General features: G+C 50.9%; 1 protein-coding gene across 1 annotated transcript in view; it reads left to right on the top strand.

The window, feature by feature from the left end:
* The window catches only part of megf8 (multiple EGF-like-domains 8), a 93,079-nt gene that overhangs the window by 28,249 nt on the left and 38,898 nt on the right, over positions 1-25,932 (top strand). The window contains exons 9-12 of the mRNA XM_086002419.1: positions 95-343; positions 22,080-22,264; positions 23,799-24,009; positions 24,578-24,606. Coding sequence (XP_085858545.1) covers positions 95-343; positions 22,080-22,264; positions 23,799-24,009; positions 24,578-24,606 — 674 coding nt within the window. The remainder of the gene's footprint in view (positions 1-94; positions 344-22,079; positions 22,265-23,798; positions 24,010-24,577; positions 24,607-25,932) is intronic.

The following is a 25,932-nucleotide window of genomic DNA, read 5'->3' as shown; positions in this document are numbered from 1 at the left end:
TTAGCGCTGTCTGGTGTCCGTCTGATGTAAGCCTGTGTGATTAGCGGTGTCTGTCTGATGTAAGCCTGTGTGATTAGCGGTGTCTGTTTTTCAGGTGTTTGGCCGGCGATTTCGCCACACTCCGAGGGTTTGAGAATTGCTCTGCTGCGCTGGTGGGCCTGTACAACCTGTCACTCGGTGAGCCAGCCAGCTGGTCCTACGGGGTCTGTCCGGACATCGACGAGTGTCGGCTCCAAATGGACAACTGCCACCCGTTCGCCACCTGCGAGAACACCTTCGAATCCTTCGAGTGCCACTGTGACCGAGGCTACGCTGGAGATGGCAGCTTGTACTGCAACAAAACGTGAGTCTGTGAGGGTGGGGTGGGCCCGGGAGCAAGAGATGGGGGGGGTGCGAGAGTTGGCAAGAAGAACTCGCGTTTCTGCAGCGCTTTTCACCACCTTGGAATGTCCCAACACGCTTCACAGCCAATGAAGGACTTTTGAAGTGCAGTCACTGTTGTAAGATCTAAACGATCTCTGAGTTCTTGAACAAGATACCAATAGGCAGCAGCCAGTATGTTTGAGCAATAGATCAAGATTTATTAAGCATACAGCGTCATATACTTATTAGGCGATAGGTTTAACGAGAAGCTCGCAGGCCTAGGTCTCTGGAACCTCTCGGACACAGATGAACGTCGTCTTAAGCCCGTTCCTTTGTCCTCGCAGTGCGTCTGTGTGAAGTTGTTCTTTGAGTATTGAGGTTTTAACCCTTTTCTTATCAACGGTTGGTTTGGCCAGTGTCCATATATGGTCTTTAACAAAATCACCTTTTTTAATTGGCTCTAATGGTCAAAATACCATTGTCCCTCAGACTAAGGTAGCATCCTGCCTTTCCAGTATTTTTCCACCAACTTTGCCATGTTCAGTGTTATCTTGTTTATAGTTTTTCACCCTATTGGTATTTACTTTATCTCTTTCATTTCTAGCTTCCCTGGTACAAGGCCTTTATACCAAGGGCCCATATCAGCGCTGTTTCACTAGTCTTGAGGTATCCAAACTATCTCACTTTAATCTACCAGATAAATGGGCCAGAACTTTGGGTCACCACGGGTGAGTACGCGCTGGGTACTCACGCGTAGGCCCAACGAAAGTGCCGGTTTCCAGCATGCACGGGAAACCGGAACTTCCGTTCCCTTGAAGGCAGGAGTTCACAGGTCGAACGCGTGCGCCGGAGAGGCAGCGTGTGTGCCTGGAACTTCCGTTTTTTTTGCAGGTTTCTCCGGGAGGGTAAGTCTCCAGGAGCTACGCTTTTAAAAAGCAGGCGCAAGGCCTGCTTTTAACAAGGTAAGTGGTGAATTAAGTTAAATTAAAACATTTTTTCCACAGGTTTATTATTTTTAAATACTTTTAAAGAAAGGTAAGTTTATTTTAGCCCCGTTAGAAACTAATTAATTTTTAGAAAATTAAAATTTTTGTTTAAAATAGTTATTTTATGTAATTTAGTTATTTTAAAAATGAATTTTCTTTTTGAAGTTTGTGATTTGGGGCTGAATTGTATTCATAAATTTGACAGGTCTTCCTGTCAAATCTATGAATGAAGCATTCCCTGCTCCAATTGGCTCTCCATGGCCCACGTGATCCCAGGGGATGCTTCGAACTAACTGCGTCCCTGGGATACGCAAGCACTGCGCGCCGGCAGCTGGAGGAGGCCCAGGATCGGAATCCCACGCGGGCTCATAGCTTACACCCGCGGGAAGCCTCCGACCCGAATTTCTGGGCCATTATCTCCATGATCTCATTTTATGTCCTTATACTAATTATTTTTTAAATATCGTTGCAATTAGTTTTGTTAAGCAAATTCTAAGTTCTATACAGTATTATAATATTGTAGAAATCGATCTATCCCTAACTGAAGCACTGAAGTCGAGTCAGTTCAATAATTCAACTGAATTTAATCAAACAAGTGAACAAAACAAAAACATGCAGGAGCAACAGCAAACATGTCTTTTCAGCAGCTTGTTACACGAGGTCTGGGCTTAGAACCTCCCACTCCCTGACGTCATGACGTCATCACGTTTCCCGCCGTTCGGGGCATCACGTGACCAACGTGATGACGTCATCACGTTGTTTCAGGGCTTTTGCAGAAAGCTTATTTACACTCGGCCAACAAACACAGATGCTGTAGCATTGGGTTAAAGACAGTTATGCATTTGTACAGAAGATCATTGGTGGTTTTGCCACAATATGTTATTTAATGATTTAACCTTCACTCACAGTCTGTGGCTGTTTGTTATCAAAACTGCTTTTGACTGTCCGCAGCTACATTTTGAACAAGTCTTAGCTTTTTAGTTACCCAGGAGTAATTATGGGTAATATTATTTGGTCAATAGCTGTATGATTCTCGTCTACTAAATATCTCTAAATATCAGCCTTTCGTACACTGTTAACCGAGTACTTGCACAGCAGGAGGAGGATAAAGTACCAGGGATCTTTGTGTCATATCCTATGACGCTGCCTCCACAAGATCATGCAAATCCATTGGCAGGATAGGCGCACTGTAAGGGTTTGGGGGCTTCTTTAAACTGGTTGAAAGTAATTTTCCTGGTCTTGCAGCCTTTGCCTGCACTCAGACCAATTCCAATAAAACCAATTTTAAAACCGGTTTCGAATCGCTACCCCACCTTCCAGTTCTGACTGCAGGGCTTATAATTATTGATGTTAAAACAGACACGTACAGGTAGACTATCCTTTATCCGAAAACCTCGGGACCAGCCGTGTTTCGGTTTTCGGAAAATTTCGGATTTCAGAAGGTATTTTATAAGACTGGGAAATTTGTCGGGGGTGGGGGTCGGGGTCGGCGGGGGGGGCGGGGGTCGGCGTCGGGGGTGGGGGTCGGCGGGGGTCGGGGTCGTGCGCACGACTTACGCTGAACGAAAAAACTTTTGGTTTTTAGAGGTTTTCGGAAGTTCAGATAAAGGATAGTCTACCTGTAGTTTGGATGAGAGAAAAAAAAATCAAGTTTTATTAACTAAATAAACTACAATCAAAAGAATAAACTATACCACACAAACACAGTAATTACAGTAAAACTATATAACAGGGTTGCAGACGGCGAAAACGAGGGATACAATGGCTACAATGTTATTTAAACAATCTTAGCAATTCCCTTAAATCACCACCCCCAAACTCCTGCTCGGTTGCCTTGCCGAGGAGTCAGAACACCCTGCTCACCTGTGGTCCAGCGAAGTAAGAGAGAGAGAGATAGCTTCTCAGCAGCTATCTTTATACCTGGTCAGGTCCTGCCGTTCTGCCCTGCAAGGGCTGTGTGCAAAATTCCCTGCCCAAAGGGTCCAATACACAAGAGAAAGCTGTGATTGGCTAACTCAGAGTGGTTAGACTGGGTTAATGTGTCTTCCGGAGCTCCCTGGGCTGAAACAAAAGAGAATGCAACAGCCCTATTGTCCAGTGCTGGGTGATTTAGACCCATTCAATTCTTAAACGGATTCTCATTCAAGATACAAAAGTCTCTTCTGCAGTTTAGATGTATCCACTCGATATACAAACAAATGCTAATAGCATTCAATTGCTTTGTAAACAAAGCATTGTCCTTTGTCTTCGGCCATGTGGTGACAGCCATTTTTATCCCTGGAAATTTAAAAGCACAACGCCCAGGGATTCTTTAATCGAAAAAAATTAATCTTCAGAACTGTAAATTATTGCGAATTCTTACAGCACCAACGTCAGTGTTCTTGCTCAGGCCAACATCCCCAGCATCGAAGCTTTGACCACGCTCAGTCAGCTCCGATGGACGGGTCACATTGTCCGCATGCCCGATACAAGACTCCCAAAACAAGCGCGCTACTCGGAGCTCCGGCGCGGCAAGAGAGCCCCAGGTGGTCAGAGGAAACTCTTCAAGGACACCCTCAAAGCCTCCTTAGAAAAAGTGTAACATCCCCATCGACACCTGGGAATTCCTGGCCCCAAGACTGCACAAAGTGGAGGAGAAGCATCCGGGAAGGCGCCGAACACCTCGAGTCTCTTCGCCGGGAGCAAGCGGAAGCCAAGCGCAGGCAGCGCAAGGAGTGCACGTCACCCCACCCACCCGCCCCTTCAACCACCGTCTGCCCCCCCCCTGTGACAGACTGTAGGTCCCGCATTGGGCTCATCAGTCACCTGAGAACTTATTTTTAATGTGGAAGCAAGTCATCCTCGGTTCCGAGGGACTGCCTAAGAACAAGAGACATATCCTATCACAGCTGTAGATGGCAATATCGCACCAAATTTCCTCCATTCACACTGGAATGTGTTTAATGTAGAAGGCTAAAAGCCGACAAATCCACTGGACCTGACGGCCTACATCCTCGGGTTTTAAAAGAGCTGGCTGCAAAGATAGTGGACGCCATTGGTTATGATCATCCAGAAATCCATTGATTACACAGGAAACTCTAACCGGAAATCTCGGTTAACCGGCAAAATGCAGGAGTAGGTTCAGGTAAGTTTTACTTCATATTACTGGCGTTCCTCGATCTGTGGCTGTGCAATCGGGTGTGGCTGCAGCTGTTGCTAAGCTACAGAGACGCTTGGATCTTGTGGCTATTGTTCTGCACCTGTTGCTAAGCAACAGGGAAGCCTGGGTTTGTTGCTCTGAGCTCCCGTACCTTTTAAACTATAGCTCTCGATAATCCAGACTTTTTGATCAACCGGCACCACACCGGTCCCGTCTGTGCCGGATAAAAAAGAGTTTCCTGTAGAACGGTCCCCGTGGATTGGAAGGTGGCAAATGTAACCCCGCTATTCAAGAAAGGAGGGAGAGAGAAAACAGGGAGCTACAGACCAGTTAGCCTGACATCAGTAGTAGGGAAAATGCTGAAATCCATTGTTAAGGACGTGGTAACAGAGCACTTAGAAAATAATAATAGGATTGGGCCGAGTCAACGCGGTTTTATGAAAGAGAAATCGTGTTTGACAACTGTATTGGAGCCTTCTCAGGTTGTAACTTGCAGGGTAGATATGGGGGAACCAGTGGATGTGGTGTATTTGGATTTTCAAATGTTAGGTCCATGTATCTTAATGTTGTGTCCTTCAATAATCAGACAACAGACTGCAGGGAACGATTCAACAGGTGTTTACTCAACGTGGTTCAAACTGCAACTGAAACAACAGATTACTACTCAGCGTTATATACAGGTGTGGTCACTGCCGGTACTACAGTATACATGAGCTGTAGAAAGTAGTTCCCCCCCTTAAAGGTACATACATTACAATTCCTCCCCTTTTAGATTAACAGTACCATAACACTCATTTAACAATTAAATATCAAACTAATTACAATTAACACTTTTAACATGCAACATTAGCTGAAAATAGTCCATTTATAAATTCAGTCTTTGGGGAGGCTTCCTGATCCTTTCTGGATAGCGCCTTTCCCGAATGTCTTGCTCTTGGTGCGGAGGCGATTCTGGCCCCCTGTTGTCGGTTGGTTCATCAGCTTCCGATGCCACTGTTTCTGGGGTAGATGCTACCTGTACGTCGGGTTCATCACCAGGTACGTATGGGCGAGGCATGGGGTTGACTTGTTCCTGTGACTCTAGGATCTGGTCAGCATGGCGTCTCACGATGCTCTCCCCAACGTCCACTGTGTACATTAGTGGGCCCTGCCGTGTGCATATCGTTCCTGGCTGCCATTTTTCTGTTCGGTAGTCGCGGGCCAAGACTGGTTGCCCTACATTGAAGCTCCTTGTTGGCTTCTCATGGATGTGCTGGAATTGCTTACTCTCAACATCTCTTCGTACGTTTGGTCTGAGCAAATCCAGGCAAGATCTTAACCTTCGGTTAAAGAACATCATGGCTGGGGCCTGGTTGGTGACTGCATGTGTCGCATTCCGGTAGGCGAACAGGAAATTGTCCACCTTGTGCTGCAGCGGAATGTTGTCATTGTACATAGCCTTTATTGCCTTCTTAAAGGTTTGTACGAACCTCTCAGCCAATCCATTTGTGGCTGGATGATACGGGGTGGATGTGTAATGCCTTACCCCATTCTTTTTCAAGAACCTCCGGAACTCTTCGGACACAAACTGTGGGCCGTTGTTGGAGCAACTCTGTTCTGGCAAGCCATTCCTGGCAAAAATGGTCCGTAGGACTGCAATAGCTTTCTCCGTGGCGGTGGAGGACATTTTGATGACCTCAGGCCATTTCGAGTGCGCATCCACGGCTATTAAAAACATTGAGTCCATGAATGGACCAGCAAAATCAATATGCACCCGTTGCCATGGAGATGAGGGCCACTCCCATGAAATCACAGAAACCCCACAGTGCAGATAGAGGCCATTTCGGCCCATCGAGCCTGCACCGACACATGTCCCACCCGATCCCCGTAACCCCTACACCAACACATGGGTGGAGAGGGGCCTGTGGTGGTGCATTTTGGACTTTCTGGCATCCTGAGCAGCTCTTGGTCAGGTCCTCGATTTGTTTATCGATTCCCGGCCACCACACAAGCCCTGGCTAGGCTTTTCATTTTTACCCCTCCCAGATGACCCTCATGAAGTTCATTGAGCACTCTATCCCTTAACTTGGGTGGAATTACCACTCGGGATCCACACATCAAGGTCCCCAGGCACACTGACAGCTGTTCTCTCCTTGTCGAGAATGCTGGCAACAGTGAGTCGCCATGTGCTGGCCATCCCTTCACCGTCAAATCATATACCCGAGATAGTGTCGGGTCATTTCGGGTTTCCTTTTCGATACAAGCGTTAGTTACCGGTAGGTATTCAACTATAGTCGAATGGAATATTTCGACAGGATCCACTGCTGGTGCTTCCTCCGCAGTAGGCAGTGGCAGGCGTGATAGCCCATCAGCATTTCCATGCTGTTTCGTGCCCTTATATTCAACTCATAGTGGTGTGCCCCTAGAAAAAGTGACCATCTTTGTAGTCGTTGCGCAGTCATCACCGGAACGCCCTTCTTCGGATTAAAAATGGAGACAAGAGGCTGGTGATCAGTCAGCAAGGTGAATTTCTGCCCGTGCAGATAGTGATTGAACTTTTTCATTCCCCACACTAGGCTGAGGGCCTCCCTGTCAATCTGGGCGTAGTTATGCTCGGCTGAGGTTAGTGATCGTGACGCAAAGGCTATTGGCCTCTCTGAGCCGTCCGAGAATTTGTGCGACAGCACCGCTCCAATGCCGTAAGGTGACGCATCACATGCCAACCGAATTGGAAATGCTGTTGTAAGGTTGTAATGGGCCAATACCTCTTTCGATGTGATTAGTGTTTTGCTCTTCTGGAAAGCTCGTCTACATTCGTCACTGCACTTCCATGGCACCCCAGTTTGCAGCAGGGTGTTCAGTGGGTGTAGTATTGTAGACAAATTTGGCAAGAACTTATGGTAGTAGTTTACCAGCCCGAGGAACGACCTCAGTTGTGACACATTTTCCAGTGCTGGAGCCTTGACTACTGCCTCAATCTTCTCTGGGGACTTATGTAACCCCTCTTTATCGATAGCGTGGCCACAATACGAGATCTGTTTTCTAAAAAACTCGCATTTGGGGCGGTTAGCTCGGAGCCCATATTCCTGCAATCTAGTGAGCACCTGCTCCAGGTTGGCAAGGTGATCACTGTCATTTTCACCCATGACCAGGATGTCGTCCAAATAACACTGGGTCCCTGGGATCCCTTGCAGGACTTGTTCCATTGCCCTCTGCCAAATAGCCGGAGCTGATGCAACCCCGAATACCAGCCGGTTGTATTGGTAGAGACCTTTACGGGTGTTGATTGTGAGGTATTTTTTTGATGCTTCTTCTACCTCCATTTGCAGATACGCCTGGGCCAGATCAATCTTAGTGAAGCGTTTCCCTCCAGATAGCGAGGCGAAAATATCTTAAATCCGCGGAAGTGGATATTGTACGGTGTGAAGGACCGGGTTCACTGTTACCTTAAAGTCCCCACAGATGCGAACCTTCCTTGGTTCCCCAGGCGTGTGCTCAACGACTTTTTCATCACAGGGACGATGGGTGTAGCCCACTCGCTCCAGTCTACCTTGGACAGTACACCTGAACATTCCAGACTCTCCAGCTCTGCTTCGACGGCTGGGCGGATCGCATAAGGTACCGGTCTGGCCTTAAAAAATTTTGGGCTTGCGTTTTCTTCAATTTTAATCGTCGCTGTCAGGCCTTTTAGTGTTCCGAGTCCTTGCTGGAACACTTCTTCCGCATCAGTTAGGATCTTTGACAGCCGCCCAGGTGTGACGTCGTCATCCCTTTTGTCAGCCACAGTCAGTGCCTGTATGGAATGCCAATCCAATTGTATTTTCCGGATCCATTCACGTCCCAGTAATGGTGGTCCTCCATCTTGCAATACATACAGGTCTAGTTTTGGTGTTTCCTTACCGTTATATATAACGGTCACCCTTATTTTTCCTTTGGGGTAGACTTTTTGCCCCGTGTACGTCTTCAAAATAATTTTTGTGTCTCAAGGGTATGTGTGAGAATAGCCGCTCGTAGTCCCGTCGGTTTATGACTGTTAGAGCTGATCCTGTGTCCAATTCCATCTTTACCTGGACTCCTGCTATCTTGAGAGTGACCCAAATGGTTCGGTGATCCTCCGTTGTGATCACATTATGTAGTTTCAGACAACTCGGTTCCCTGCTTTCGGAGTCGTTATCACTCTTTTGTTCGTCTGAACTATTCTCCGTTATCTTATGTACCTTCTTGTACTTTCCTTTGGTAGGTTTCTTATTGCTGGTTTTCTTTCCCGACCTGCAGACTCGTGCTATGTATCCTACTTTTCCACACTGTCTGCACACTTTGTGTTTGAACCAGCAATCATTCTGGTCGTGTGTTGTTCTGCCACAGCGATAGCACTTCTCTGTTCCATATGACATTTCGTTTGTGCCATATTCTTGCGGTCTCTGTTGTATCTCTGCAGCGCCCCGTGCTGCTTCATATGATACCGCAATGCTGAAAGCCTTTTCCAGCCTTAGGTCCTTTTCAGATGAAAGCCGTTTCTGGGTTCCTTCACTTTGAAGCCCACACACAAACTTGTCCCTTAAGGTATCTGCTAGTCCCGTTCCAAACTGGCAGTGTTTCGATAGCTTGCGCAGTTCCGTTAAATACTCAGCATTACTTTCATCTTTATGCTGGTTCCTTTTGTGAAACTTAAATCTTTCTGCTATCAGCAGCGGTGTGGGTTTTAAGTGGTCCTGTAGGATTGACACTATGTTTTCAAAATCCTTTTCTACTGGCTTCTCTGGGGTTACTAGGTTTCGTAGTAAGCCATACGTTTTTGCACCCATTGAATTCAACAATACCAGCGCTTGTCATCTGGCACTTCATTCGCCTTGCAGTATACTTCTATGCGTTCGACATATGTCGTCCAATCTTCGACTTCATTGTCGAACGCTGTGATACTGCCACTCTTCGGCATTTTTGGGTGTGGTTAGACTGGCTTAAAATGGCGTCTCCCGCGCTTTCCTTTCTTCCCCGCTGCGGCTTAAAATGGCGTCTCCCGCGCTGCTGCCAATGCCGCTCTCAGCGGTCCTCGTGGCAAATGGCAACGCCCTGTGGGTTTCATGCGCTGCTCCTGCGCTGCTGCCAACGCCGCTCTCTGCGGTCCTCGTGGCAATGGCAGCGCCTCGTGTTTTCCTGCGTGCGCCTCTCCCCCGTTGATGCTGCTCGGCCCTTGAACACCGGCTGCGCTCTGCTCTCTCTCGTCTCTCTCCCCCGTTGACGCCGCTCGGTCCTGAACACCGGCTGCGCCCTGTGTGCTCTGCCCTCTCTCCCCCATCGACGCTGCTTGGCCTTTTTCTGTGCTGCTCGGTCGGGCTCTAGCCCGCCGCTGTCCGGGAAGGGTCTGCGCAGTACCTGTTGCCAGCCCGTTTCGCTGGACCACCGTGACTGGAAAGCCAAGCCTGGCTCTCGACAGCCTCCCCTGCGATGCTCAAATCTCCGCTGGATGACTGGGCGGTTGCCCGTGGTCGACGCCCGTGCTTCTGGACTCGACCTTCTTCCACTGTTCTCCAGGAGCGAATCCCTGGGAGGTGATAGAGTTGCAGGTAGGTTCGAATCTGCCTCGTCGCCAATGTTAGGTCCGTGTATCTTAATGTTGTGTCCTTCAATAATCAGACAACAGACTGCAGGGAACGATTCAGCAGTTTCTCAACGTGGTTCAAACTGCAACTGAAACAACAGATTACTGCTCAGCGTTATATACGGCCGGAGCCAGTACCCACCACTGTCTAATATTGGTATTCACCAAGAGAAAGGCTGAGCAGGCTGACCTGATTCAAGTCTTGTCAAATTATAGAAAGGGCTTCAATCCGTAGAGAAGATGTCTCCACTTGTGCTGGGGTGGGACCAGAACTTGGAGCCATCAACAACAATTTCTTACGGCTAAAGGGATATGGGGAGAAGGCAGGGACAGGGTACTGAGTTGGAGTGGGGGGGGGGGGTGGGGGGGGGAAGAGACCAGAACTTGGAGCCATCAACAACAATTTCTTAAAGCTGAAGGGATATGGGGAGAAGGCAGGGACAGGGTACTGAATTTGGATGATCAGCCATGATCGCATTAAATGGCGGTGCAGGCTCGAGGGGCCGAGTGGCCTACTCCTGCACCTATCTTCTATGTTTCTATACAGGTGTGGTCACTGCCGGTACTACAGTATACATGAGCTGTAGAAAGTAGTTCCCCCCCCTTAAAGGTACATACATTACATCAAAGGCATTCGATAAGGAGCCACACAAGTGGTTGTTGCACAAAATTAAGGCTTATGGGATTGGGGGTAATAAATTAACTTGGATTGAGGATTGGTTAACGGACAGTAAATGGAGAGTAGGAATAAATAGGTCTTTTTCGGGTTGGCAGGTTGTAACTAGTGGGGTGCCGCAAGGATCAGTGCTTGGGCCTCAGTTATTTGCAATCTATATCAATGACTTAGTTGAAGGGACCGAATGTAATGTGTCCAAGTTTGCTGATGATACAAAACTAGGTGGGAAAGTAAGCTGTGAGGAGGACACAAAGAGCCTGCAAAGGGATATAGACAGGTTAAGTGAGTGGGAAATAAGGTGGCAGATGGAGTATAATGTGGGGTAACTTTGGTAGGAAGAATAGAAAAGTAGAATTTTTATTTAAAAGATGAGAACCTGGGTGTCCTTGTACACAAATCATGGAAAGTTAACATGCAGGTACAGCAAGCAATTAGGAAGACAAATGGTATGGTAGCCTTGATGCGCTAGCAATTACTCATAAAAGACTGAGAGTTAGAAGAGTAACTAAAGGCTTTTATTAACAACAGAATGGAGGTCTGCCTCGAGTGGTCGACCGGTCCAGGATACCAAGGGCTGGGGAGCAGTCACCTTTATACTAGGACCTGTGGGAGGAGTCAGCCGAGGCATGTCCAGGCATGTACACAGTGGAATACAAACAGGACAAACAGGAATACAAACAGTGGTTTACCACATTCACCCCTTGTTTAAAATTGAGTCCGGCGGGGTGAAGTGTATTAAAAGTTAGTGTATTGGAGTCTCTCCGGAGGTCTTGTCTGCCGCTGTGATCGGCGTGGCGACGGCAGGGGTAGTGAAGCTTCCGGCGTCGAGTCCAGCGTAGGCTGTGGCACAGGCGTGTCGTCCTCGTAGATGTCGAGCGGGTCGCGGGGCCCAGGCCTGCCGTCTGCTGGGGCTGGATATCGGATCGTGGGGGGGGGTGGTAGTGGGTAGTGGGTTACTGCGGTCCCCGAGGGTGCAAGGTCTCTTATGGAGACTGTGTCCTCCCGCCCGTCCGGGTATGCGATGTAAGCATACTGGGGGTTGGCGTGGAGGAGGTCGACCCTCTCGACCAGGGGGTCCGTTTTATGGGTCCTCACGTGTCTTCTCAGTAGGACCGGCCCTGGGGACGTCAGCCATGGCGGTAGCGATGTCCCTGATGTGGACTTCCTTGGGAAGACGAACATTTTCTCATGAGGGGTGGCGTTAGTGGCAGTGCAGAGCAGTGACCGAATAGAGTGGAGCGCATCGGGGAGCACATCCTGCCAGCGGGAGGTTGGAAGGCCCCTTGACTTTAAGGCTAGCAGGACGGCCTTCCAAACTGTCGCATTTTCTCTTTCCACCTGTCCGTTCCCCCGGGGGTTGTAACTGGTGGTCCTGCTTGTGGCAATACCCCTAGTTAGCAGGTACTGACGGAGTTCGTCGCTCATAAACGATGAGCCCCGGTCGCTATGGATATAGCTGGGGAAGCCGAACAGGGTGAAGAGGTTGTTCAGACATTTAATGACCGTGGCACTGGTCATGTCCGGGCAGGGGAAGGCGAACGGGAAACGGGAGTACTCATCAATAATATTGAGGAAGTACACATTGCGGTCGGAGGAGGGGAGAGGCCCTTTAAAATCAACGCTCAGGCGCTCGAAGGGGCGAGTGGCTTTTATCAGGTGGGCCCTGTCTGGTCTATAAAAGTGTGGTTTGCACTCAGCGCAGACTTGGCAGTTCCTGGTCATGGTCCTGACCTCCTCAATAGAGTAAGGCAGGTTGCGGGCCTTGATGAGGTGGAAGAACCTGGTGACCCCCGGGTGGCAGAGGTCATTGTGGAGGACCCGTAGTCTATCGATCTGCGCGCTGGCGCAGGTGCCACGCGATAGCGCATCCGGGGGTTCATTTAGCTTCCCGGGCCGGTACAAGATCTCGTAGTTGTAGGTGGAAAGTTCGATTCTCCACCTCAAGATCTTGTCATTTTTGATTTTGCCCCTCTGCTTGTTGTTAAACATAAAAGCAACTGAACGCTGGTCAGTGAGCAGGGTAAACCGTTTTCCGGCCAGGTAGTGCCTCCAATGACGCACAGCCTCCACAATCGCCTGGGCCTCCTTCTCAACAGCGGAGTGTCTGGTCTCCGGGCCTTGGAGGGTTCGTGAAAAGAAGGCCACGGGTCTCCCCGCCTGATTGAGGGTAGCGGCCAGGGCAAAGTCGGACGCGTCGCTTTCCACCTGGAAGGGGATGGATTCGTCCACTGCGTGCATGGTGGCTTTGGCAATGTCCTCCTTGATACGGTGGAAGGCTAAGCGGGCCTCTGCCGTCAAGGGAAAAGAGGTGGACTTGATCAGCGGACGGGCCTTGTCCGCATAGTAGGGGACCCACTGGGCGTAATAGGAGAAAAACCCTAGGCACCTCTTCAGGGCCTTGAGGCAGTGGGGCAGTGGAAGTTCCATAAGGGGACGCATCCGGTCGGGGTCGGGGCCGATGACTCCGTGTTCCACAACACAGCCAAGGATGGCGAGGCGGTTTGTGCGGAATATGCACTTCTCCTTGTGAAATGTCATGTTTAGGAGTTGGGCGGTGCGGAGGAATTTTTCGAGGTTTGCGTCATGGTCCTGCAAGTCACGGCCGCAGATGGTCACATTGTCCAGATATGGGAAAGTGGCCTGCAACGCATTTTGATCTACCATCCGGTCCATCTCCCTTTGGAAGATGGAGACCCCGTTGGTGACGCCAAATGGAACCCTAAGGAAGTGATAGAGGCGGCCGTTTGCCTCAAAGGCAGTGTACTGGCGGTCCTCAGGGCGGATGGGGAGCTGGTGGTACGCTGATTTCAGGTCAATGGTCGAGAAGACGCGGTACTGCGCGATCTGGTTGACCATATCAGCTATACGGGGGAGTGGGTAGGCGTCCAGCAGGGTGTAGCGATTTATTGTCTGGCTGTAGTCGATGACCAGGCGCTGCTTCTCGCTGGTCTTAACGACCACAACCTGGGCTCGCCAGGGGCTGGTGCTGCCCTCAATAATCCCTTCTTTCAGGAGCTGCTCCACTTCGGTTTTAATGAAAACCCTGTCCCCGGCACTGTATCGCCTGCTCTTTGTGGCGATGGGCTTACAGTCGGGGGTGAGGTTAGCAAACAGTGGTGGGGGGGTGACTCTGAGTGTGGAGAGGTTGCACCTGGTGCGCGGCGGGCAATTTGGAAGCTGCTGGCTGCGGACTGTGAGTGGGGGTAGGGGTCCACCGTACGCCATCGTAACACTTTTAAGGTGGCACTGAAAATCTAACCCCAGCAGGACGGCAGCGCAGAGGTCAGGCAGGACCAGAAGTTTAAAATGATCGTACACGGTCCCGTCTACTACGAGTGTCACCACGCAGTAGCCGCCGATGTCCGCCGACTGGGACTCGGAGGCCATAGAAATTCGCTGTTGCGCAGGCAGGACTGGGAGAGAGCAACGCCGCACCGTGTCGGGGTGGATGAAGCTCTCCGTGCTCCCAGAGTCAAAAAGGCAGATTGTATCGTGACCATTTACCTTAATGTCCATTGTGGAACTGGCCAGTTGGTGCGGTCTCGCTTGGTCCAGTGTAACGGATGCCAGCGTAGGGGTCGGTGTGTCGCTGCGGGTATCAGATGAGGCGGTGTCGGGGGCCTGCTGCGTCCCGGCTGTCGTCCAAGATGGCGGCGTCCATGATCCCCATGTGGCTGGAGGCGTCCAAAATGGCTGCTGTACCGGTGATTCGCACACGGCCGGGGAGGTCCAAAATGGCGGCCCGCATGGCCCACACGCGGCGCTGCTGGGGTTCGGGGTGGCTTTGGCCCTGCAGATGCTAGCGTAGTGTCCCTTCTTCCGGCAGCCCGAGCAGATCGCATTTTTCGCCGGGCAGCGCGCTCTGGGGTGTTTTGCCTGGCCACAGAAGTAGCATTTCTGGCCTTGGGGCACTGCTGTCTGGCCTTGGGACACTGCTGCGGTAGTTGGGCCGTTGTTGGGGTGTGGCTGGGGTGGCACGGCGCTATGAGGCGGTCCTACCGTGTCCCAGGCTGTCATTCCCCGCGGCGTCCACGGTGCAGAGGAGTAGGCATCCATGCCCTGGTAGGCTGCATCCAACGATAGTGCGAGTTCAGAGGCCTTGTTGAGGTCGAGGGTACTCTGCTCCAACAGTCGCTGTCGTGTGTAATTGGATCTGTGGCCCGCTACAAAAGCGTCCCGGATAAGTTCCTCTGTGTACACGGCGGCCTTTACATCCTTACAACCACAGGCCCGGCCAAGCACAGACAGTGCCTGAAGGTATTCCACGGTCGATTCCCCAGGTTGTTGTTTACGACTCCCCAGGAGGTGCCTGGCGTACACTTCGTTCACTGGGCGCGTGTACTGGTCCTTGAGGAGCTTGATAGCATCCGCGTACGAGGTCGCGTCTTGGATGACCGAGTACACTCGGTGGTTCACTTTGGAGGTCAGGACATCCAGTTTGTCCTCGTCCGATTTGATTGCTTCGGAGGCGGTCAGGAATTTTTCGAAACACTTAAGCCAGTGAGTAAACTTGGTGGATGAGTCCGCCTCCCGATGATCTAAGTCCAGGCATGCTGGTGTGAGGATCTTCTCCATTATAAAAATGTTGTTAATAAAATTGATGCGCTATCAATTACTCATAAAAGACTGAGAGTTAGAAGAGTAACTAAAGGCTTTTATTAACAACAGAATGGAGGTCTGCCTCGAGTGGTCGACCGGTCCAGGATACCAAGGGCTGGGGAGCAGTCACCTTTATACTAGGACCTGTGGGAGGAGTCAGCCGAGGCATGTCCAGGCATGTACACAGTGGAATACAAACAGGAATACAAACAGTGGTTTACCACAAGCCTTAATTGCAAGGGGGTTGGAGTATAACAATAAGGAAGTCTTACTGCAATTATACAGGGATTTGGTGAGACCACACCTGGAGTACTGTGCACAGTTTTGGTCTTCTTATCTAAGGAAGGACCTACTTGCCTTAGAGGGAGTGCAATGAAGGATCACTAGATTGATTCCTGGGATGAGAGGGTTGTCCTATGAGGAGAGATTGAGGAGACCAGGCCTATATTCTCTGCGGTTTAGAAGAATGAGTCATAGAGTCATAGAGTTTTACAGCACAGAAAGAGGCCCTTCGGCCCATCGTGTCTGCGCCGCCCATCCATCCCTGTCCAGTCTAATCCCATTTTCCAGCATTTGGTCCATAGCCTTGTATGCAATGGCATTTCAAGTGCTCATCCAAATGCTTCTTGAATGTTGTGAGGGTTCCTGCCTCTACCACCCTTTTAGGCATTGAGTTCCACATTCCAACCACCCTCTGGGTGAAAAAGTTCCTCCTCAAATCCCCTCTAAATCTCCTGCCCTTTACCCTGAATCTATGCCCCCTTGTTATTGACCCCCCTACTAAGGGGAAAAGTTCCTCTTTGTCTACCCTATCTATGCCCCTCATCATTTTGTACACCTCAATCAGGTCCCCCCTCAGCCTTCTTTGCTCCAAGGAAAACAACCCCAGCCTGTTTAGTCTTTCTTCATAGCTGAGGCGCTCCATCCCAGGTAACATCCTGGTGAACCTTCTCTGCACCCTCTCCAAAGCAATCACATCCTTCCTATAGTGAGGCGACCAGAACTGCACACAGTACTCCAGCTGTGGCCTCACCAGCGTTTTGTACAGCTCCATCATAACCTCCCTGCTCTTATATTCTATGCCTCGGCTAATGAAGGCAAGTATCCCATATGCCTTTTTAACCACCTTATCTACCTGTTCCGCTGCCTTCAGGGATCTATGTACATGTACACCAAGGTCCCTCTGACCCTCTGTACTTCCTAGGGTCCTACCACTCATTGTGTATTCCCTTGCCTTATTTGTCCGTCCAAAATGCATCACCCCGCACTTTTCAGGGTTAAATTCCATTTGCCACTTTTCCACCCATCTGACCAACCCGTTTATATCGTCCTGTAGCCTAAGGCTTTCCTCCTCGCAATTTACCACCCCACCAATTTTCGTGTCATCTGCGAACTTACTGATCATACCTTTTACATTCTCATCCAAATCATTTATGTAGATCACAAACAACAAGGGACCCAGCACCGATCCCTGAGGTACCCCACTGGACACAGGCTTCCAGTCACAAAAGCAACCTTCGACCATCACCCTCTGCCTCCTGCCACTCAACCAGTTTAGGATCCAAGGCACCCTGGATCCCATGGGCTCTTACCTTCTTGACCAGTCTCCTATGCGGGACTTTGTCAAAAGCTTTACTGAAGTCCATGTAAACCACATCCACAGCATTTCCCTCATCCACCCCCCTAGTCACCCCCTCGAAAAATTCAATCAGATTTGTCAGACATGATTTACCCTTGACAAAGCCATGCTGACTATCCCCGATTAATCCTTGCCTCTCCAAGTGGAGACTAATTTTGTCCCTCAGAATTTTTTCCAATAATTTCCCTACCACAGATGTTAGGCTCACTGGCCTGTAATTCCCTGGTTTATCCCTGCTACCCTTCTTGTTTCATGGTACTACATTAGCTGTTCTCCAGTCCTCTGGTACACCCCCTGTGGCCAGAGAGGTTCTGAAAATTTGTGTCAGAGCCCCTGCAATCTCCTCCTTTGCCTCCCACAGCAGCCTGGGATACATCTCGTCCGGGCCTGGGGATTTATCCACTTTTTGGCCTGCTAAAACCGCTAGCACCTCCTCCCTCTCGATGCTAATATGTTCAAGTATGTCACAGTCCCCTTGCCCGATTTCTATGTCTGCATCGTCTTTCTCCATAGTGAACACAGATGCAAAAAATTCATTTAAAACCCTGCCTACATCATCTGGCTCTACACACAGATTGCCACTTTGGTCCCTAATGGGCCCTACCCTTTCCCTGGTTATCCTCTTGCCCTTAATATACTTATAAAACATCTTAGGATTTTCCTTTATTTTGCTCGCCAGTGTTATTTCATGGCCCCTCCTCGCCCTCCTAATTTCTTTTTTAAGTATGCCCCTGCACTTTTTATACTCCTCTAGGGCTTCTTCCGTCTTTAGTCTTTTGTAACTGCCAAAAGCCCCCCTTTTATTTCTAATGCATTTTTGTATATCCCTTGTCATCCAAGGTTCCCTTTGCTTGTTGGTCCCACCCTTGACCTTTACAGGAACATGTTGGCGTTGTACTCTCTCTATTTCCCTTCTGAAAGTCTCCCACTGTTTTGATGTGGATTTTCCTATAAGTAGCTGCTCCCAGTCCACTTTGGCCAGATCCTGCCTTATCATATTAAAAATCGGCCTTCCCCCAATTTAGAACCCTTATTTCTGGGCCGTCTTTGTCTTTTTCCATGACCACCTTAAATCTCGCCGAATTATGGTCACTGTCGCCAAAATGCTCTCCTACTGATACTTCCACCACTTGCCCGGCTACATTCCCCAGAATTAGGTCCAGTATCGCCCCCTCTCTTGTAGGACTTTCTACATGTTGGCTCAAAAAGCTCTCCTGGATGCACTTTAAGAATTCTGCACCCTCTAAGCCTTTCACACTCTGACTATCCCAATTTATATTGGGGAAGTTGAAATCCCCCACTATTATTACCCTATTATTTTCACACTTCTCTGAAATTTGCCTACATATCTGTTCCTCTATCTCCCCCTGACTGTTTGGGGGCCTATAGTACACTCCCAGCAAAGTGCTTGCCCCCTTTTTGTTTTTAAGTTCTACCCCTATGGCCTCATTAGAGGAACCCGCTAATATATCATCCCTCCTTACAGCAGTAATTGACTCCTTAATTAATATTGCAACACCCCCTCCCCTTTTACACCCCCCTCTGTCTCGCCTGAAGATTCTATACCCCGGAATATTGAGCTGCCAGTCCTGACCCTCCCTCAACCATGTCTCCGTGATAGCAACAATATCGTACTCCCATGTGTTCAACAACAACTTCAGTTCATCCACCTTATTTGCAAGACTCCGTGCATTAAAATAAATGCCTTCCAGCCCTGCCATATTCCCTTTTGCCTTCACATATTTGCTCTGCCTTCCCAGCTGACTTGTTTTTTCCTCTGTATTTGGCTGTAAATCACCCCCTACTATAGCTCCACTCTGTACCCCATCCCCCTGCCAAGTTAGTTTAAACCCCCCCCCAGCAGTGCTAGCAAACCTCCCCGCAAGGATATTGGTTCCCCTCTGGTTCAGGTGTAAACCGTCCGACTTGTACAAGTCCCACCTTTCCCAGAAGCAGACCCAGTGATCCAGGAAACTAAAGCCCTCCCCCCTGCACCATCCCTTTAGCCACGCATTCATCTGTTCTATCTTCCTATTTCTATACCCACTAGCACGTGGCACCGGGAGTAATCCAGAGATCCTGCTCTTTAATCCTTCACCTAGCTCCCTAAATTCTTGCTGCAGGACCTCATCCCTCTTTTTACCTATGTCGTTGGTACCAATGTGGACCACGACCTCTGGCTGTTCACCCTCCCCCTCCAGAATGCCCTGCAGCCGCTCAGTGATATCCTTGACCCTGGCACCAGGGAGGCAACAAACCATCCTGGATTCACGTCTACGGCCACAGAAACGCCTATCTGTTCCCCTTACTATAGAATCCCCTACCACTATTGCTCTCCCACTCTTTTTCCCCCCTTCCTGGGCAGCAGGAGCACCCCCAGTGCCAGGAAGTTGGCTGCTGCTGCCTTCCCCTGGTGAGTCATCCCCCTCAACAGTATCCAAAGCGGTATACTTGTTTGAGAGGGGAATGGTCACCGGGGTCTCCTACACTACCTGCCTGCTTCTATTGCTCCGCCTGGTGGTCACCCATTTCCTGTCTTCCTGTGCAGCCCTTCCCTGCGGTGTGACCAACTCACTAAACATGCTATCCACGACCCTCTCAGCATCGTGAATGCTCCACAACCCATCCACCCGCAGCTCCAGCGCCTCAATGCGGTCTGCTAGTAGCTGCAGATGGATGCATCTCTGGCACACGTGGTCATCAGGGGCACCGGGGTCCCTGAATTCCCACATAGAGCAAGAGGAGCATATCACGGGGCTGGCGTCACCTGGCATGACCTTCCCTTTACTTAATTTAAATTAATTTACTATCACCAATTAAAAATATCTCTAAGGCGCTTGTATAGTCTACCAACAGTCCCTGCTACACCAGAAAAGACCCTAGTAACTATAAACTACAGAGTTAAAGTTTAAACAAGAGAAATACTCACCAACCAATCACTTACCTGCTCCCTGGTGACGTCACACTCTGATTACTTTTTACCTCTCTCCTCTGCTGTTGATTTGGTATGCCTCGCTGCTCCCTGTGGTCGGGCCTCGTTGGTGGAGCCGGTTTTTAAGCCGGGCTCCGCCTCACCTCGCCTCGCTGCTCCCTGTGGTCGGGCCTCATTGGTGGAGCCGGTTTTTAAGCCGGGCTCCGCCTCACCTCGCTGCTCCCTGTGGTCGGGCCTCGTTGGTGGAGCCGGTTTTTAAGCCGGGCTCCGCCTCACCTCGCCTCGCTGCTCCCTGTGGTCGGGCCTTGTTGGTGGAGCCGGTTTTTAAGCCGGGCTCCGCCTCACCTCGCCTCGCTGCTCCCTGTGGTCGGGCCTTGTTGGTGGAGCCGGTTTTTAAGCCGGGCTCCGCCTCACCTCGCCTCGCTGCTCCCTGTGGTCGGGCCTCGTTGGTGGAGCCGGTTTTTAAGCCGGGCTCCGCCTCACCTCGCCTCACTGCTCCCTGTGGTCGGGCCTCGTTGGTGGAGCCGGTTTTTAAGCCGGGCTCCGCCTCACCTCGCCTCGCTGCTCCCTGTGAGGTTTTTATATGTTTCAATAAGATCACCTCTCACCAGAATGAGAGGTGATCTTATTGAAACATATAAAAAGAGGGCTTGACAGGGTAGATCCTGAGAGGCTGTTTCCCCTGGCTGGAGAGTCTAGAACTAGGGAGCATAGTCTCAGGATAAGAGGTCGGCCATTTAAGACAGAGATGAGGAGCAATTTCTTCACTCGGAGGGTTGTGAATCTTTGGAATTCTCTTCCCCCAGAGGGCTGTGGATGCTCAGTCATTGAGTATATTCAAGACAGAGATCGATAGATTTTTGGTCACTTAAGGAATCAAGAGATATGGGGATGGGGCAGGAAAGTGGAGTTGAGTTCGAAGATCAGCCATGATCTTTTGAATGGCGGAGCAGGCTCGAGGGGCCGTATGGCCTACGCCTGGAGCAGGCCCAAGGGGTTGTATGGCCTACTCCTGGTGCAGGCTCAAGTGGCTGAATGGCCTACTCCTGGAGCAGGCCCGAGGGGCCGTATGACCTACTCCTGGAGCAGGCTCGAGTGGCTGAATGGCCTACTCCTGGAGCAGGCCCGAGGGGCCGTATGACCTACTCCTGGAGCAGGCCAGAGGAGCCGTATGACCTACTCCTGGAGCAGGCTCGAGGGGCCGTATGACCTACTCCTGGAGTAGGCGCGAGGGGCCGTATGTGGAGCAGGCTCGAGGGGCCGTATGGCCTACTCTTGGAGCAGGCCGGAGGGGCCGTATGGCCTACTGGAGCAGGCCGGAGGGGCCGTATGGCCTACTGGAGCAGGCCGGAGGGGCCGTATGGCCTACTCCTGGAGCAGGCCCGAGGGGCCGTGTGGCTCACTCCTGGAGCAGGCCCGAGGGGCCGTGTGGCTCACTCCTGGAGCAGGCCCGAGGGGCCGTGTGGCTCACTCCTGGAGCAGGCCCGAGGGGCCGTGTGGCTCACTCCTGGAGCAGGCCCGAGGGGCCGTGTGGCTCACTCCTGGAGCAGGCCCGAGGGGCCGTGTGGCTCACTCCTGGAGCAGGCCCGAGGGGCCGTGTGGCTCACTCCTGGAGCAGGCCCGAGGGGCCGTGTGGCTCACTCCTGGAGCAGGCCCGAGGGGCCGTGTGGCTCACTCCTGGAGCAGGCCCGAGGGGGCCGTGTGGCTCACTCCTGGAGCAGGCCCGAGGGGCCGTGTGGCTCACTCCTGGAGCAGGCCCGAGGGGCCGTGTGACCTACTCCTGGAGCGGGGCCGTGTGACCTACTCCTGGAGCAGGCCCGAGGGGCCGTGTGACCTACTCCTGGAGCAGGCTTGAGGGACCGTATGGCCTACTGGAGCAGGCCGGAGGGGCCATATGGCCTACTGCTCCAAGTTCTTATGTAAGGCACTTCTGCACAGTTATAAACATCACACCCTAACAGAACGATACCAGCTGAAACAGACACCTTGGCTCCAAACCAGCTATAATTATTCCGCAAACCCTCAGGATGCTTCTTAAATTGCATTAACCTGACACCTCCGCCTTACTGAGCATGTTAGCCACCCTGCATTCGACTCCACCGCCCACAACTGATTATGATGGTGAGCTGTTCGAGCACTCACGGGTCTTTCTGCTTGCTTTGCTCAGGTGTTACAACGACTGTACACACGGCTGGTGCAGTGGGCCCCCTGACTACTCCTGTACCTGTGACCTGGGCTGGACCTCCAACGCCCTGTCCTTCAATCAGACTGGCGTCGAGTGCGACGTCGATTGTGGCTGTAACTTCCACAGCACCTGTCTCACTGGGATTGGTAACTGTGACCGGTGCCAAGGTAAGGGTTGGATAAGTGTCCCAGTGCACGGCCAACAATAGAAACTAAATGGTACAAATGCAAAAGTGGGTGCAGGAGCAGAGAGACCTGCAGGTGCATGTACACAAATCTTAGAAGGTGGCAGGATAACTTGAGAAGGGATCCTTGAGTTTATAAACACAAGCATAGAATGCAAAATCAAGGAAGTTCTGCTAAACCTTTATTCAACACTGGTTAGGCCTCAGCTGGAATATTGTGTTCAATTCTGGGCACCGCACTTTAGGAAGGATGTCAAGGCCTTGGAGAGGGTGCGGAGGAGATTTACTAGGATGGTACCAGGGACTTCAGTTACGTGGAGAGACTGGAGAAGCTGGGGTTGTTCTCCTTGGAGCAGAGGAGATTTATCAGAGGTGCTCAACATCATGAAGGGTTTTGATAGAGTAAATAAGGAGGGTCGGTTACCAGAGAACACAGATTTAAGATCATTGGCAAAAGAACCAGAGGCAACATGAGAATTCTTTTACGCAGTGAGTTGTTGTGACCTGGAATGTGCTGCCTGAAAGCGAAGCAGATTCAATAGTGACTATGGATAAAGGCGAGGTTATCCACTTCAGTGACAAAAACAGGAAGACAGATTATTATTTGAACGGCAATAGATTGGGAGAAGGGGAAGTGCAACGAGACCTGGGTGTCCTTGTGCACCAGTCGCTGAAGGTAAGCATGCAGGTGCAGCAGGCGGTTAAGAAGGCAAATGGTATGTTGGCCTTCATAGCGAGAGGGTTTGAATACAGGAACAAGGATGTCTTGCTGCAGTTGTACAGGGCCTTGGTGAGACCACACCTTGAGTATTGTGTGCAGTTTTGGTCGCCTTATCTGAGGAAGGATGTTCTTGCCATGGAGAGAGTGCAGCGAAGATCCACCAGACTGATACCTGGGATGGCAGGAATGACGTATGAGGAGAGATTGGGCCGATTGGGCTTATACTCGCTGGAGTTTAGAAGAATGAGAGGGGATCTCATTGAAATTTATAAAATTCTAACAGGACCAGACAGACTAGATGCAGGAAGGATGTTCCCGATGGTGGGGGAGTCCAGAACCAGGGGTCACAGTCTAAGGATAAGGGGTAAGCCATTTAGGACAGAGATGAGGAGGAATTTCTTCACCCAGAGAGTGGTGAACCTGTGGAATTCTCTACCAAAGGAGGCAGTTGAGGCCAATTCATTCTTAAATATATTCAAGAAGGAGTTAGATATATTTCTTAAGGCTAAAGGGATCAAGGAATATGGGGAGAAAGCAGGGACAGGGTACTGAATTTGGATGATCAGCCATGGTCTCATTGAATGGCGGAGCAGGCTCGAGGGGCCGAATGGCCTACTCCTGTTCCTGTCTTCTATGTTTGTGTGTTTGAAGATGAGAAATTTACAGGACTATGGGGAAAGAGCAGAGGGAGAGTGGGACTGAACGGATTGCTCTACCACGATGTGCTGTGCGATTCTATGATGCTAATTCTCGCCGTTCCCTCCTCACTGACGTTCGTTCACTCTGCTTCTCCCAGATTGGACAATGGGGCAGCAGTGCGAGCTGTGCCGTCCCGGGAGTCACGGCAACGCCACGGGACAGGATGGCTGCCGGCAGTGTGCTTGTAACGGACACGGCGTGAGTGCGCTGGGAGACTGCGATGGAACAACGGGGAACTGCTACTGCACTGAGCACACGGAGGGGACGCACTGCCAGAGATGTGTCGCAGGGTATTATGGGGATCCACGGTAAGGTGATGTAATGTGAGCTCAGTCGGACCCCTCTCGCTGTCCCCCCCGCCCCCAGCACACTTTTTTCTATTCGTTCCTGGGATGTGGGCATCACTGGCATGCCCAGCATTTATTGCCCATCCCTAATTGCCCTCGAGAAGGTGGTGGTGAGCCGCCTTCTTGAACCGCTGCAGTCTGTGTGGTGAAGGTACTCCCACAGTAGGGATTTCCAGGATTTTCACCCAGTGACGATGGCAGGATGGTGTGTAACTCGGTGGGGAACTTGGAGGTGGTGGTGTTCCCATGTGCCTGCTGCCCTTGTCCTTCTAGGTGGTGGAGGTCGCGGGTTTGGGAGGTGCTGTCGAAGAAGCCTTGGCGAGTTGCTGCAGTGCATCTTGTAGATGGTACACACTGCAGCCATGGTGCGCCGGTGGTGGAGGGAGTGAATGTTTAAGGTGGTGACGGGCTGCCGATCAAGCGGGCTGCTTTGTCCTGGATGGTGTCGAGCTTCTTGAGTGTTGTTGGAGCTGCACTCATCCAGGCAAGTGGAGAGTATTTCATCACCCTCCTTACTTGTGCCTTATAGATGGTGGAAAGGCTTGCGGGAGTCCGGTGGTGAGACACTCGCCGCAGAATACCCAGCCTCTGACCTGCTCTTGTTGCCACAGTATTTATGTGGCTGGTCCAGTTAAGTTTCTGGTCAATGGTGACCCCCAGGATGTTGATGGTGGGGGATTCAGCGATGGTAATGCAGTTGAATGTCAAGGGGCGGTGGTTAGACTCTCTTGTTGGAGATAGTCATTGCCTGGCACTTGTGTGGCGCGAATGTAACCTGCCACTTATCACCCACCTCTCCCTGTCCCACGCACACTGTAATATAGAAACATAGAAGATAGGAGCAGGAGTAGGCCATTCGGCCCCTCGAGCCTGCTCCACCATTCAATGAGATCATGGCTGATCATCCAAATTCAGTACCCTGTCCCTGCCTTCTCCCCATATCCCTTGATCCCTTTAGCCTTAAGAAATATATCTAACTCCTTCTTGAATATATTTAATGAATTGGCCTCAACTGCCTTCTGTGGTAGAGAATTCCACAGGTTCACCACTCTCTGGGTGAAGAAATTCCTCCTCATCTCAGTCCTAAATGGCTTACCCCTTATCCTTAGACTGTGACCCCTGGTTCTGGACTCCCCGGCCATCGGGAACATCCTTCCTGCATCGAGTCTGTCCAGTCCTGTTAGAATTTTATGTTTCAATGAGATCCCCTCTCATTCTTCTAAACTCCAGCGAGTATAAGCCCAATCGACCCAATCTCTCCTCATACGTCATTCCTGCCATCCCAGGTATCAGTCTGGTGGATCTTCGCTGCACTCCCTCCATGGCAAGAACGTCCTTCCTCAGGTAAGGCGACCAAAACTGCACACAATACTCGAGGTGTGGTCTCACCAAGGCCCTGTACAACTGCAGCAAGAGATCCTTGTTCCTGTACACAAACCCTCTCGCTACGAAGGCCAACATACCATTTGCCTTCTTAACCGCCTGCTGCACCTGCATGCTTACCTTCAGCGACTGGTGTACAAGAACACCCAGGTCTTGTTGAACTTCCCCTTTTCCCAATCTATTGCTGTTCAAATAATCTGCCTTCCTGTTTTACAGCTGAGGTCCCAGTAGAGATCCGTGGGGGACACCGAGTCACATCCTGCCAAGGAGTACATGCCTAATCAGCCCCTCTTCCCCACCCCCCCCCCACACACTGTAATCAGCCCCTCCCCCCCCACACTGTAACCAGCCCCTCTCCCCCACACTGTAATCAGCCCCTCCCCCCCCCACACTGTAACCAGCCCCTCTCCCCCCCCACACTGTAACCAGCCCCTCTCCCCCACACTGTAATCAGCCCCTCCCCCCCCCACACTGTAACCAGCCCCTCTCCCCCACACTGTA

The sequence above is a fragment of the Somniosus microcephalus genome, chromosome 12 (genome assembly GCF_052327205.1).
Source record: "Somniosus microcephalus isolate GS21.2 chromosome 12, FLI_Smic_1.0, whole genome shotgun sequence".
Lineage (NCBI taxonomy): Eukaryota > Metazoa > Chordata > Chondrichthyes > Squaliformes > Somniosidae > Somniosus > Somniosus microcephalus.
This window is presented reverse-complemented; position numbering and strand designations above follow the sequence as displayed.